Genomic DNA, 15351 nt, shown 5'->3' on the forward strand with positions numbered 1-15351 from the left:
TACATTTATAAGAAATATTTTTAACATTTATTTTTTGTATTGAATAATGAATGTCGAAACAATATTTTCAAATGTTCGAAATTAGAAAATATTTTTTCTACTAATGGCCTAATTGATTTTCTCAATTTTGATTGCTTGAGTAATATTCGTGCAACGATAATTTAGCGTGTCTTATTATTTTGGTGGTTACGGCATTTTATATGCAAACGTTTGATGCTTTATACATTATACTAGCTAACTTATTACATTTTAATTAATTATTAATTACATAATCCAAATATCACTTCATTACAATTATCTGCATTTTTTTAAATAATAGAATTACTGCCGTAAGCACCATTTTTAATTAATTGACATTTTAATGAACAATTAAATTTAGAATAATTTCGCTCAAAATCTAAAATCGTCCTTTTCCGTCCAAGGATGTATATTTATATGGCACAAATATATTCTTTATACATTTCTTTTATTGTTTTATATATTATAAGTGCAGTTGTAGTTTAGTAAAACATTATGTATAACCTCTACAATGGCCGCTATACACTTTATTAATTTCTATATAACTTCATTATAATTACAAGCTTCATAGCTATTGAATCTTTATTAAAATAATAATAATAATAACCTGAATTTTCCGGTTATATTAGTTAGTAACCAAGGGTTAAACCGGAAAATTCAATTTATATAGAAAATGAGCTAAACTTTACAAATCTGTCAAATAAATTATGTCAGAGTCCATTCAACTTTCGGAAGGGACACCAGAAGCTGTTATTTGAAATATTTAGTTTTTAGGAGAACACTAAATCAGTTTCTGTCTTTAGTCTTTGCTCATATCACAGACTAATCTATATAAATGCGTTCTTATTTTTAGCGGCTGTTGATACTGGTATTTTAATTCAATTAGTGTGCAATGATTATTATATAGATTTGTTATGATATTATATAATACACTTATCAAAAAAAATTACATTATCTTAAAATATTAACAGGTCACATAAGTAATGTTGAATAAACAATTCACATGTATATTACCGCAAGGTATATGAATTTACCTTGCCATTTAAAATTGAGCATCATCAATCTAATATAATTCAATATAAATGTATCATTGTACCCTCTAACAACTAAATTTAAATAAAATTTTGCAAAATCTGTTTATTTTGAACAAATAGCATAAAATTAAGTGACATTACAAAGATTAATTAAAGATTTTAATGCACAATCAATAAAATTGTAATTGGATGTATTACGAAATTTTATACATAGATTATTATTTATTAATAAAACAAAAGAGTAATTCAGTGTTTTATTTTATTGATAAAGTTGACATTGTTATAATAGAGTAAGATCCCAGAGCGATAAGACACAACTTATTTTCTAAAGCATAGAACTTTCGGTTCAAAGTAAAATATTTTGGCACTTTTTAAACGTCTCTTTTGAAAATAATATTAATTTATCATGAGATTTTTTACAAAATGTACATTTTAAAGATGCTTCCGAGGATTCTTCCATATTGTCTATTGAAAATAACTTGATATCACTTACAAATCACACGATATAACTAACAAAAACATACACAAACAGTAGACAGAAACAGATTGTGAGTTTAAGAAGGGGAACCGAGTTACCATGGATATGAGTGCTCTCGCGCTCATACTCATAGTTGAGTAATTTTTGTGTTTAGGGGATGTTTGGTCATTACAATTTGTCTGACTGATTAAATATAACTTTGTAATATTTATTTCAATAACATATATAAAAATCAGACATTTAAAAATAAATTAAGTTCATTTATTTTTTGTAGAGCTTTAAAGCGTCTGACAAAAGTTCTGGCCCATGGAAAGCGTCTGACTTTTTTGATATTACTTCAGAGTAATATTCTACAAAATATATATAAAAATCAGTCATTTAAATTTAACTTAAGTAACTCTGATTTTTAGTTACCTTTCTCACCTGGTACCTGCGCAGGTGTCACCGAGCCAACTCCACAAGTGTACAGGTATTAAAAAGTACACGAGAGACTACTTAGAACCAAAGGTTCTATGCTTTAGAAAATAAGTTGTGTCTTATCGCTCTGGGATCTTGGACTATAAATTTAAGAAAGAATTGAAGTCTTGGTATATCACATTATTTATGTCCTCTGATTTAAGCAAAGAGTATGTCATTTAAGTTCTGTTAACAAAATTTTCCCATCCTAATGCTTTGGACATGGTGATGGAAAAGTTGTCTACCAATAATAAATATAAAATCACGGATACCATTTATATTTAGTACACACATCCATTACATTATTTTAAATTTGGGATGTAACATTCTGCATAAAAAGTCGATTAATAAATAATCGATATTAACATAATCTCGTTTTGATAGATGCTGAGTGTATGCCTTTTCAGTAGCACATTGCAGTATTTTTGTTGTCTTTTTTATTGTAGGTATGTAACCTTGTGCTGCTGAATAAATTAAAAACAAACTGTACAAAAGTATTAAGTAACACAAGACTACACAAAAAAATGAAATAGTGAAGCTAAAGAAAGATAGACGTACAGTGAATAATGTGTAAGTAATACACCAATTCAAAAATGTCTTAATAGCTTTCATTAATATACGTTTAACCGCTAGCATTAAAATAATCTATTCGCCTTAGGGCTAATTTCACCAAACTCAGATAAGTTTTATTCCAAGGAATTAACCCTGGAATAGCAAATTTTACATTTCACCAACTACTTAACCTGAGAATAAAACGTTATTCCAAGGATAAGATTTATACGCCCAATTTTGAACGAATACGGAGATATTCCTTGGTTAAAAATGGCCGCCATGTCATGTCAGCTGTCAGGATTCATAGAACACATTTTGTTTGATCCCGAGTTTGTTGTGGTTGTTCCCTCAGAGTTGTTCCTGTTTTCTTTCCTTGATCTAATTATCACAACTATAGATAATGCAACGTTTAAGAAGAATTATTTACGAAAGTGACAGTGATGATGATAGCGAAAACGAAAACTATGCTGTAAGGCGTCCAAGATGGATAAAAGAAAGAAATGATCATTTCAACAACTACGACGATGAAGACTTCAGGATAAGATTTCGGTTATCCAAGGTCGCAACATATAATTTATTGGTGAAAATTGAAAACCGTTTAGAATTCATATCTGTAAAATAAACAACAATTTGCATCAAATATTTGATAGGTTCCTAACCTAACTATCTATTTTTAAGGTATTGCTATGGATTTATCTGTGTTTATGTAGCTAATTAAGCCTTTTTTTTGTTTACAGGAATCAATCAGTTTCTCCAGTCAACCAGCTTTTAGCCACCTTAAGATTTTATGCCACAAATAATACACAACTGACGATAGGTGATTTCAGTGGGCTCAGCGTACCCACAGCGCACAGGATAATACATAGAGTTAGTGCTGCCATAGCATCACTTCACCATGAATACATATATTATATATAATATTGTTTCTGTTATTTATTTTCTTCTTTCAAATCAAAACCAAAATAAATACTCAGGCAAAACAAAGCTTCTATGACCTGACCACAGATTACAAAGTAGGTTCCATGACAGCTTCAAACTGACGTATAATCCAACTAAAGTAAAAAGTTCCATTTAACCTTCATGTTCTTTAAAGAAATTGCACATTTAATTTGTTTTCATTATACACTCATTCGTTCGTTCACTCAATATACACTTCCACAGATAAGCAAAACGGCTATTCCAAAGAATAGCTAATCTGAGACTAGTTTATCGGATGTTTTACATGGTGAAATGTAAAGTGAGTTATCTGGGATTAAATTCAAGCGAATATGTTTATCCTTGGTATAGCTATTCTCGGATAACTACGACATTGGTGAAATCAGCCCTTACTAAGTTTGCAGTTAGTCCCTAAGCTATCTTTCTCAAACTTCATGTGTTTGAAAGAGAACGAAAATAAACAATTACGAAGGTTCCATGAGTAGTCTAACTAAATTTATATTTTATATTATTTTAAGTCCTAAAAGTAACATTTTGAGTCATGTAACCTGGATGCAATATGAGAGGATCAAAAGTAACATTCTGGTAAAGCTGGAGTATAGTGATATTACTATATATTTACACCGATAAATAGACTAGTTTCGATAAATAAAGATATAAAGAACAGTAGTTTCTGAAATTGGATTATTGCTATTATTATACGTCATACGACTTTCGGCTAGGCTAAATCGCGATGACACCCTGTAGGTTTGAATATTTAATTAGAAATTATAGTAACGGGTGTAATGACCACAGAGTATCTTATAAATATACAATAACACTGGATAACCGAAAGACTTGTATCCAATTCCATTTCAATTATGACATAATGAAATATCAATGTCATCCCTGGTAAAGTAAAAGTTATAAAGTATTAATTTTCAAACTAATAACTATTAAAAATAAACAAACTAAACGAATAAAAATGTATTGTAATGTATTTTATATTTAAACATTGATTTATAAAAAGTGTTTTTATGGTATACAAATTTTTTAAATAAATATTGTAATTTGACTAGCTGTAAAAAATATGAAAATATTGTGCTGACTAATATTTGTTACGTATTATCATTTACAAATAAAGCACTATGGCATCATTTTTAAATCATAGAAATGATAGTTCCGTTTATATAGAAGAAGCTATAACCAAGGATAATGTAACCTATTATAAAATTATTGTTAAAGTCGGTTTTGCGCAGTGGGACGTATGGCATCGCTACAGTGATTTTGTAGAACTTCACGACAAACTCATCCGCGATTATGGCATTGAACGGGATCTACTTCCGCCTAAGAAGGTCATTCGTAACAAAACACCAAAATTTATTGAACACAGACGAGAAGCCCTCAATGAGTACCTCAAAAATGTATTTAACTTTTTGAATTTGACCATGCCTTCAGAATTTGCTCATTTCCTGGACTTCCATTTATATGATATATTCTTTTTGCTACAAGATTTGGCCAAGAAACTGTTTTTAGAAGGTGATAAAATGTTACAGAGTGAGAAATCCCATAAATTCACACCATTAGAGGTTAGTTGAATGTTAATTTATGTATCTTGCCAGAATATACACACACATATCAGGTCAAAATTGTTATTATAATGTGTTGCCATACAAAGATATAACTTTTGATATAGTAAATGCATTAGGTTTTTTATATGCCTTACCTTCACCTTTAGCTATGTTGTATAGCTAAAAATGGCAAGGACAAACATTTTTTATACAGAATATATAATGCTCCTTCTTATTCCTTTTTTCAGCTCCATGCAATCAGTGAAAGATTTAAAATAGCTTGTCCACCAACGGAAAAACTGGATCAAATGTATGACTTCAGTCATATTTTGGATTTTTGTTCCCAAATAACATCATTGAGTATAGAGGGCAGTTATCAAACTCTTGGCACCAGTAATATTGTGCCAAATGATTTAAAGTTTGATCTTATACCCTTTAAGTCTTTGATGGATTTAAAAATTCTTGGTGTGCCTATGGCCTGTATACAAAGTGTTGGTTAGTATTTTTAGAGTTTTGACTATTAAAGAAAGTTATGGTTTAATATTTAACCCAATCAGTATTATGGGTTACTAAGACACAAGGCTTAGATGCACTTATGGACCAAGAGGTGTTTATATGCAGAAAAGGAATACTGACTGAAATTGTGCTACTTTGTTTTCAGGGAGTTTACGAGCATCATTGTGTACATTATCAGTATTAACTGCTACAGTTGTATCTCTTAATGAATTTCTACTAGTTGATGTTCTACATAAGGACCCATCAAGTATTACAGATTCTATGGTAGGTAAATAATAACTAAAAAAACACCTTTTAGACAAAATAGTAAAATAAAAACTAATAAATTCTTCATACAACTAAAAATGGTTTTAAGAATAGTATTTAATAGAATTAGTTACAGCGTTATCACTGTAACAATTCAACACCGTTATCACAATGTGTCATGCCAAATACGGACCAAACATATGCTAGTAGGTTAATGCTTGTGACCTTTCATTTGATATACTGATGATTAGATTTAGGTTATAGCCTCTTTACCATCAAAACGCTACATTTCTCTTGCACATTCATTATGCAGTCTATACATATTTTTGGAAATATGATCTTGAAATATTGGTGCTTGAAATATATAAAACCCCTGGTCTTAGTCTCAGATTTCTGTATCAGTATATTTTTTTTAATATTTTTCCTTCTTAATTAGTAAGTAATTTAAAAAAAAGTGTGCGTGTACTAGGTGTACACACGTATATGACCTTATTTTTCGAAAAATGATCTACTATATGCAACTTTACAGAAATTGGTTAAATAAAGTTAAATTAGATAAAGTTTAACAAAAGGCTTTTATTATCATTGACATGAATACAAATACAATTATTTCATTTTAACTTATACTACATAGTAGTACAGTAGTACTACTATGTAGTACTAAGATTATTACAGAATTTCATTAATAGAATTATTAGTATGACTATCATTGCTATCGTTATTATATATTTTTGTTACTAATGGCTTCGAATCTCTTCGGATCAACCGTGGTAAGGACAAGAAAAAGATTTCTTCAATACGTCGATAAAGAAGTTTCACTTCAAAAGATGGCGCGTAGCGGAAAAAGGTGACGCGTAACGAAAAAATGTTACACTAAATTTTTTTCCAACCCCGATAAAGAAGTTTCACTTCAATAAATTAAAATGAAACCTGACAATAAAAACATTAAACTATATGTTGTGTTTATGAGTTTTGTTTTCAAAAAGTAAGATGTTTTTAAATTGATCAGGTTCAATTCACTAATTATAAACATTATTAGCAGACCGGCCAAGCGTTGCTGTGGCTAAGGTTTTAGTTATATTACATAGTAGTAACCTATTCAAGGGAAACGGTAGAAGAACGCCAGTCATGAGGACCTCCATGCTTTTTAGGTGGTTAAGCCATTAAATTGTAGCTTATGTGAAACGTTGGTACTTTCAACACAGCACCATCTGTTAGAATTGCGTCTATTAAATAATAAAATAATATTTTGCAATAAAATAATATTGCTGGTATAAATTGAGATGTAAGCTGTCTTATCTTTTAAGTTAGATCATATCAGTTCAGTAGTTTAGGAGTCCATAGCGGACAAACAACGTGATACGTAATTTATTTATTAAGATATCCTTAAATATTTTTCTTGACAATTACTTATTCTGTTTTCAGATATGGAAAAAATTGACAATCATTAATTTCTCAAGCAACAACATAAACAAAGTTGACTGGGCTATCCGTCTTGTACCAAAGTTGCAACACCTCAACCTATCATCAAACAAGTTGACAGAACTGTGTGATATATCTTGCCTCCATGATCTCCAGGTATTAAATTTATCAATGAATAATTTCAGTACTTGCGATAATTGGCATGCTAAAATTGGTAACATTGTAAAAATTGATTTGTCACAGAATAAGGTTCAATCACTACAGGGTTTCTCTAGATTGTATTCATTGGAAAGTTTAGATTTAAGCTGTAATGTAATCACAGATGTTGAAGAGGTCCAGCATATATGCAAATTGCCTTGTTTAGAATATCTATGGTTGACAGCTAATCCTGTAGCCACAACCATAGATTATAGAGTGAAGGTCATGGAGCAATTTAATGCCAGAATGTCAGAGCTTTGCTTAGATAATGAAAAAGCGTCCGAAAAAGAATTGGATACCGCAAGAGTTTTGCAAGCATTAAGAGTAGTAAAGGAGGGTAAAACTCCAAGTTTCTTGCAAAATAATCATACAAGTCATAGTTTTCATAGAAGTTGACAATTTATGTTTTTATTAGTTAATTCTATTTATAAATAAAACCTTAATAATGTATTTGATACTTTATAAAAGCAGTATTTAGAAAAGCATTCCTTTTTTGACATGGTTTTTATTTGCATAGCATAATGCAATTAATTATTGTTGAAAATATACACAATTTCTGTCTAAAGACTTCTATTTACCCTGTAAAAGTGTGGGAAAACTAAAGCTACGCATATGTATTTTTATATATAATCTGAAAATAATAAGTTGTTATCCATCAAGAAATTACGCCAAAATCGTAACACTTGTATTTTCAACTTCAGATCAATCATGAATTAAAGTTTAGCGTTCTTTATCGTTTCTCAAAGACAAACATCGTTTGTCTAAAGATTTTGAGGTCTTCATTGAAAGTACGTAAAACGATGGCGATGGTATATACATTTTGCGAGCCTTAATAGGAATAGGTAATCATGACCCAGAGTCAAAATGTATTTACATTTAAGGCAATTTTATAAACTATTAATTTTGTGATACAATGCAACTCCTTGTCCTCTATTGAGTTTTAATATAAATATAACTGTCTAAAGTTACTAATGTTGACTAATATTATAGATTACTTATGATTTAGATAAATAACCTTTTTTAGACCGGTTTTGTCAAACAAAAACCAGTCGCAAAGTTGATGTTTATTTGAGCCTATAGAGTTATAGTGAAAATATGATATTTTAATGTTTAAGTTATATTATAAAGAGCAAATGTACAGTAGCTATGTTTAACCAAATTGTTTCTGGAACTTTAATCAGACAACAAGAATGTAATTGAAGAACAATTATTGACATTATAAGAATAAAGAATAAGAAGTATATTTTAAGGAAATAAGTTTTTACGTTACAATTTGTATCGAATTCTAAGTTTATGTTTTATTAGAGTTACGCCCGTCTGTAGACAGCTTTATCAATTAAGTAATCAGAAAACAGGCCCTTTTTCTTTTAAGAACTTTTTATTATACACTTGGACTTTATTGTACCTAAAAAAATTAACTGAAAACGGGGTTATGTTAAACGGAAACCTTTTTGGTTAGGCCATTTTTTACATTCGCCAGTGTGTTTTTGAGTTTACACCAAATGGTGTTAGCTATCGTTTTTTAATAGTATTATACTTGTGATTTTATTGTAAAACATATGATATGCGTTTTAATAAATATATTTACGTTATTTGTTTGTTTTAATATAAGATTCTTTAAAACCTACAGTAATTTTTATGCCGTTACAAGTTTAATGAAATAGTTTTGACTATATTTATAAATGTTCTTTTTTCGTGTAGTTATTACTTAGTATTATCATTCTATACAAGAATACTCGTAGTTTAAAACATAATTTGTGATAAAAATACTAATGTTCTCTTAATATAATTTATAAGGAATCCACAGTACTTAGAAAAGTCGATATAGACAAGCAAAAAAGTCGTCGTAAATAACAATATAGTTAATATGGTTATAACGCTAAACGACTTCGCTAAGTTATATACTAAAAGCACAAATGACACAATATAACATTCATTAAATTTACATTTAAAAAAGCAAAATATCTTTCGTTGATCTAAGTAGCCTATGAACTAATTAATAACAAGTATTACATACTTTTTGTACAAAATACAACGCTTTCATTAACATTTATAATATCCAAGATTCCTTTAGAAATCAGTCTTATTCATCTCAATACTTATGTTATAGAACGTGTGATTGCCTAAGCAACGACCGGACGTCGTTACTCGTTAGGTGTATTTGATTAGGTGATTTAAAGATGGCATCTCAAGGCCAAAACCAAATGTTGATTCAGTTTATATTTTTATTATAATTATTTTCAACACTGTAAGACAGTCATGGAACAATTTGTAGGGCTGTGCCAATTTTTGTTAGAGATAACGTATTTTTGGCGATTAGAATGATATACGTAGAAGTAAGGATATGGTCGAAATACCTTAGCCTGCCCTGTGCACAAATTAATACTAATTTCCCACGAACCACGCAATAAAGGATACAAACGTATGAAATGACACTAGCTTTAAATACGTCTGATGGATTACGATTTTCACTGAACACTTAAAAGAATTTACATCTCAAATTCTTCTTCAGACGGCTGATATATGATGAGGCACTGACACAGTACCTACTGTTTTTTATGTTATTCTAATAACTGTAGTGTTTACACTTTACACTATTGTGATAGTTGAACTGGTTAAAGAAATGCAAAATGAAAAAAAACCTTCAATAGATTTAAAAGAAAGAAATTTCAATGAATGTAAATGAAAAATCAATGTAGGTACATAAAAGAAAATTCAATAGACTTTAAATAAAATTCAGTGGAATAAAAAGAAAATTTAATGTATGTAAAAGAAAGAAATTTCAATGAATGTAAAAAAATCAATCAAAAGAATTTCAATGTATGTTAAAGGTAATTCAATGAAATTAAAAAAAAAACCGGTCCTAACTTCTATACAGTTTGCGCTCGGCTGAAGTATTAATATTAATGATTTAAGCTTCAGGTGGTTTTCGGTAAAGGTCATAAGACGCCATAAGAAATACGGTGTTCATTTAAAAAGTAAATTTGACTACTTTTAACTTTACTGAGCAACGACGAAACCTCGCTAACGTGATTTCGTGGATACACCAATTCTCAATTAATACTTAAAATATTTAAATAACATACATACATTTTTTCAATTTATTTATTTTAAAGTATAATGTAAAAAAATCATCTAATGTTACCTACATACATTAGAAAACCACTATGGTTTGTAAAGTCTACCCTACCTAACGCATGTGTTTTTATGGAAATGGTTTGCTCCAAAGGGAAGTATCGTAGGTTGTGACAGGAACTTAAGAACTTGGAGAATTTATATCTCTATAATCCCTACACACTTAAATGCACCGGGTGGGAATACAACTATCTAGACGTTGCTTATTTTCGCGTGGCAAAATGAAGGACCTAAAGAAAGTCCGTTAAAGGGAAAAACTCATGCTAAGACTCTAAAGTCGGCTTAATTCAATGACCACGGCTTTCCTTTCGGCGCGGCCACAGCTGGTGCCTGAAGAAATGGTACCTAATATAATTTAGTGTCTAGAATTATAAGAAAATTATTCAATAAGACGACAAAAGGAATGGCATATCTTGCTAACAGTTTGACTACGAGAGCTATGCACTACAACGGAATCACCTGCCGCAGCCGACACTGGTAAAGAAGCTAAAGAAGCGCCATCCAGCTACGCAACGTCTGTAGTCTGAAACTTTCAGTAGCGGTACAGAAAGTATGCAATTTTGATATAATTCTCTCATTCAAAAACAGAACATTTAAGTCGAAATCATAATAAATAAAAAAAACAAGAATAACAAAATTGTTTTAATTTAATAACTATCCGCATTGTCGTATCTAAATGTATGCGCGGGAACTCCTCGGCTGCCAGTATTCTTTATTGTAAAGATGGCGCCTGCAAACGGTTCGATGACGTCTTTTTCTCGTCCCGTGGTGACATAAAGTTCGTCTAAATCGGGGCCTCCCCAGCAAAGAGAGGTTGTTCGTACACCCGGCAGCTTGTATCCATAAATAACTTGTCTTGCCTCAGGGTCTATGTGCAGTATCTGGGTGAAAAATAAGTGATGAAATCGGCGCGTTTAGAAACTAAAGTGCGAAGAAAACTAGGTTTTATGTAGATCAAGATAGATTCTAAATGTACGTAACTTAAAACTAGTAAATATTTAAACAATATAAGTACTTAATATAAATTAAATATATTATGTAATTTAAGTGCATCATAATCAAATCTAAAACTTTTTGCGGCGCTCAACACAAAGTTCAGACTAGATTACGAGGTATTTGTGTAAATTAATCTATATAAATCCGATTTCAAAATACAATTGTGAAAATACTTACAGTTCCTCCAAACATAAGAGCCACCCACAAGTGTCCATTACTGTCAATTGTCAAGCCATCCGGTATTGCATCATCGTATCCATAGGTTGTTATGTCCAAAATTGTTCGTCTGCCACCTGTTATGCGCAATAATATTAAGACTAGACAAGGTACAAGATCAGTCGAAATTGATTTTGTTAGGCCTTATAATATGAACACTTGACCATCGTTATTGACTATAGTTTTATATAGCGACAGCAAGTCACGGCAGCGGATTTTTTTTGCATCAGCACCCCGTGCGGTAGGTCTAATACCAATTTACCTATTATACCACAGAACGGACAACCTCATATTAAATTATTACTCGCCTTGTTTATTGTTTACCGACAAACCTGAAAATCACACCCTAAGGGGTACCCTTAAAGGGTGACCAACCTCGGATGTGATTACTTGGCTCTATAAATTTCAAATGATAAGATTTTATGTTTGTAATAATTATTAAGTAACATAACATTTAAAAGGACGGTACTGATACGTCATTTGTACAATGAAAACGTACACAGTACACCTTACCTTTACAATTAATTAAAACAGATGATTTTGCTAGTAATATTAAATCTGAAAGTACTTACTAATTTCCCCTCTCTGCGCGTCATAATCAAACGCCTCAATCTTTTGAGTAGCCGAATCGACATAGTACATAATAGTATTATTAAGTGAAAATGCCAATCCGTTAGATATAGAAACCGGGCGAAGGACAACGCGTGGTTGGACGTAACCCTCTTGATCCGGTTCAAAACTATACAGAGTTGCCTTGTCGGGTTGTACGTCATCACCTACTTGTGGGCCTTTTGTACCTGATGAGGGAAAAATATAACGTATAAACACATTACACACTTATTGATCGAACTCTGGCGTTTGCTCGAAAATCGTACGTTTAAGGAAAACATCGACAGAAAACCAACAGAAATATCAGAGATTCAAAACAAAGGCTCATTAGTTTGGTATTATTACATTGCTTGTGCAAAGAAAGTAAATTAAATAAAAATGTGTTTTTCTTCATCTTAGTTTTTGATGCCCAATTACCAAAAAATAAAGAATTTTTTAATTTTATTCGCTTGTTTGCTCTGTCGTTCACTTTCCTAATCACTGAATACCTTTTATTTCGAGGGTAACAATCGTGAATAGGAAAGTAATTTCTGTATAAAAAAAATATTAGGCTCAATTAATTTGCTTCGATTTAGTGCACGAAAATGAGAATCAAAGATTATGCTTTATCTAAACCTGAGAACCACAGTTCAATTGGTTTCTTACCACCCCAAAATCGACCTTCGCCATCCGGCTTTCCTTCATTTATGACATTATCAGGTAGGCCTTGGTCCACCGTAGTTAGAAGCCTCAATGCTGCATCACCTGATACATTCCAATCGAGCAAGTATAACGCGGAACGAACCGCTACTAATAACCTTCGAGAACCCGCTACTAATGATACTATATTCACTTGACCGTAATCTAAAAAAATATTAATACTGTTTTTATAATAAGTTAAAGAGGAACTTTTCCAAGAGTAAAGCTATCATGGAAGGAACTAGACAACAACAACTACCTGTAGATTTAATACCACGATTTCTATCTTGGGTACAAAATTTTACTGGGATGTGAGTCAAGCTGACGTCGAGAGACGTGTTTCGCAGTTAAGGGCAGCTTTTGGAGCGAATGCAGAAATACTTCAATCAGTGTATCATGCCTGTCTTCACTTATGGAGCCGAAACTATAACGTTCACACAACGCACGGAAAGTCGCGCAGCGGGCACTGGAGCGGACCAAAATGGACCAATTTTCGCGTTTGACCATTTCAAGCAAAAGTAAAACTTAATTTTTTTTATTTTCTAATTACTGTGTAAATTTTCGTAATTAACCCTAATTCTAATTATATGTGTTACTAGGTAACATATTAAGCCATGCCATTTTATGATTAAGATATACTTACCAATATGTTTAGTGTACAATTTCTTTGTGGAATAATCATAGCGGTGCACGTTTTGATTGTGCACGTCTACAAAGAATAGTGATTGCGTATCAACATCCCAAACTGGACTCTCGGCGTGCGCGAATATTGCCGGCTTGTCATTGACATATATCTGATGAATTTAATTATCTTTAAAAATATTTTCTTTATCGAAAACTGAATAAACAAATGTAACAAACAAACAAAAACAAATGTACTAGCTAGTCAAAAAAGTCCGAAACCAATTTGTGCCTTATAAACAGAACGTAAAATATTTCAAATTTAAAATATGATTGAAATTAAGAAGGAATTGCCTTGCTTAGATATATATACAATATTAACATTTTAAGTGACCATAACTTGTATAAGAACATGCTAATGGTCTATTGATAAAATCTGCTTAAAAGATAGTAAAACAAGTTATACTTACTGGGGCCATTTTATAGAATGATTTATTATGCTTTTTCGCCTGTGATGTCATTATGAGGGTCGATAGTATAAATGTTCGAACAAAATTTGTTAAAAAATTCTCCATTATAAATATAGGAATAAACAATTCACTCAAGAACCGATCCTGTTGATTAAAAACCGATTTCTAGTAACAATGAATGCTGCGAAATTTTTGTTTTGAAACAATGAGGAAAACGTATGAATGGATGACAAAAAAGAAAGTTTCTTACTATCGTAGTTTTTTATTTCATACTTTAGTCACATTTACAGTTTTTAACCACTTCCTTTCAAAATATCGAATTTTCTATATAAACTAAGTGAAAAAAAAAATCTACCATATTACATATTATATGAAATACAATATAATTATTTGACAGATCTTAAAGAGTAAAGTATATGTAAAAAGATGTATACAATTCACCTTACCATAAGAAAATTACTTACTAGTTAAATTTAAAACAACTTAGGTGATCTGAAATATAAAAGCACGTAAATGATCAAACTAAGTTATAAGTTACTATAAATTACGAAATGTATAAGGGAGCGTTCAAGTATTACGTAACGTATTTTTTTTCCTTTTGTAAAACGTTACGATGCGGGGCGGGGATTAAATTACGCGTTATTGTTAATATTTTTTTCGACTTACACCACATAATAGTAACTAAATAGTCACTAGGTGGTCACGAAACGCTTTTACTATACTTGGGTACAGTTCTGTACTTGGGTACTGAAAAACGTTACGGCGAGTTACATGAGGGGGGGGTCAATAATCTCCAAAAATTGCGTTACGTAATACTTGAGACTAGTTTTTTTGGGTTATCCCAGATTGTTAATAACCATTATATTAATATTTTGTTTGTTGTTTCATTGTTAATAACAATAATATTATCAATAACTCACTCATATTATCAATATTTCATGCGCCCAAATGTATTTCCACTAACATTTACGCTTTAAAAGGCTTTTTTATAGTTACGAAGAAACTTATTTCTAAGTGAATCTAATGTGATTAACTGCATGTGAACTAATCACTTCTGTTGATAAGAAATTAACGATGTTTTAAAGTTTAATCTTGTAATTATGTGAATCATGATTTATTCGTTTAAATACGTGTTTACAGCTCTATATTTTCAATAAACTACTGTTTTCATAAGAAAAATTTGCTACTTTAAAAACTAATAATCAAATGTAAAGAATTAT

General features: G+C 30.8%; 2 protein-coding genes across 2 annotated transcripts; one reads left to right on the forward strand and one right to left on the reverse strand.

The window, feature by feature from the left end:
- The first annotated feature begins 4445 nt into the window (after positions 1-4445).
- On the forward strand, positions 4446-8998 carry LOC125053557 (nischarin). Its single transcript, XM_047654953.1, has 4 exons — positions 4446-5042; positions 5273-5519; positions 5686-5804; positions 7212-8998. The coding sequence occupies exons 1-4, from the start codon at positions 4602-4604 to the stop codon at positions 7800-7802; spliced, it is 1398 nt and encodes a 465-aa protein (XP_047510909.1). The 5' UTR covers positions 4446-4601; the 3' UTR covers positions 7803-8998.
- A 2170-nt stretch (positions 8999-11168) lies between these two features.
- On the reverse strand, positions 11169-14787 carry LOC125053896 (regucalcin-like). Its single transcript, XM_047655506.1, has 6 exons — positions 14132-14787; positions 13684-13834; positions 13008-13205; positions 12326-12550; positions 11715-11830; positions 11169-11422 (listed from the first exon to the last, which is right to left on the reverse strand). Exons 1-6 carry the CDS (start codon positions 14234-14236, stop codon positions 11189-11191), a joined length of 1029 nt encoding a protein of 342 aa, XP_047511462.1. The 5' UTR covers positions 14237-14787; the 3' UTR covers positions 11169-11188.
- Positions 14788-15351: the final 564 nt, after the last annotated feature.

This window comes from Pieris napi, chromosome 11, assembly GCF_905475465.1.
Source record: "Pieris napi chromosome 11, ilPieNapi1.2, whole genome shotgun sequence".
Taxonomy (NCBI): Eukaryota; Metazoa; Arthropoda; class Insecta; order Lepidoptera; family Pieridae; genus Pieris; species Pieris napi.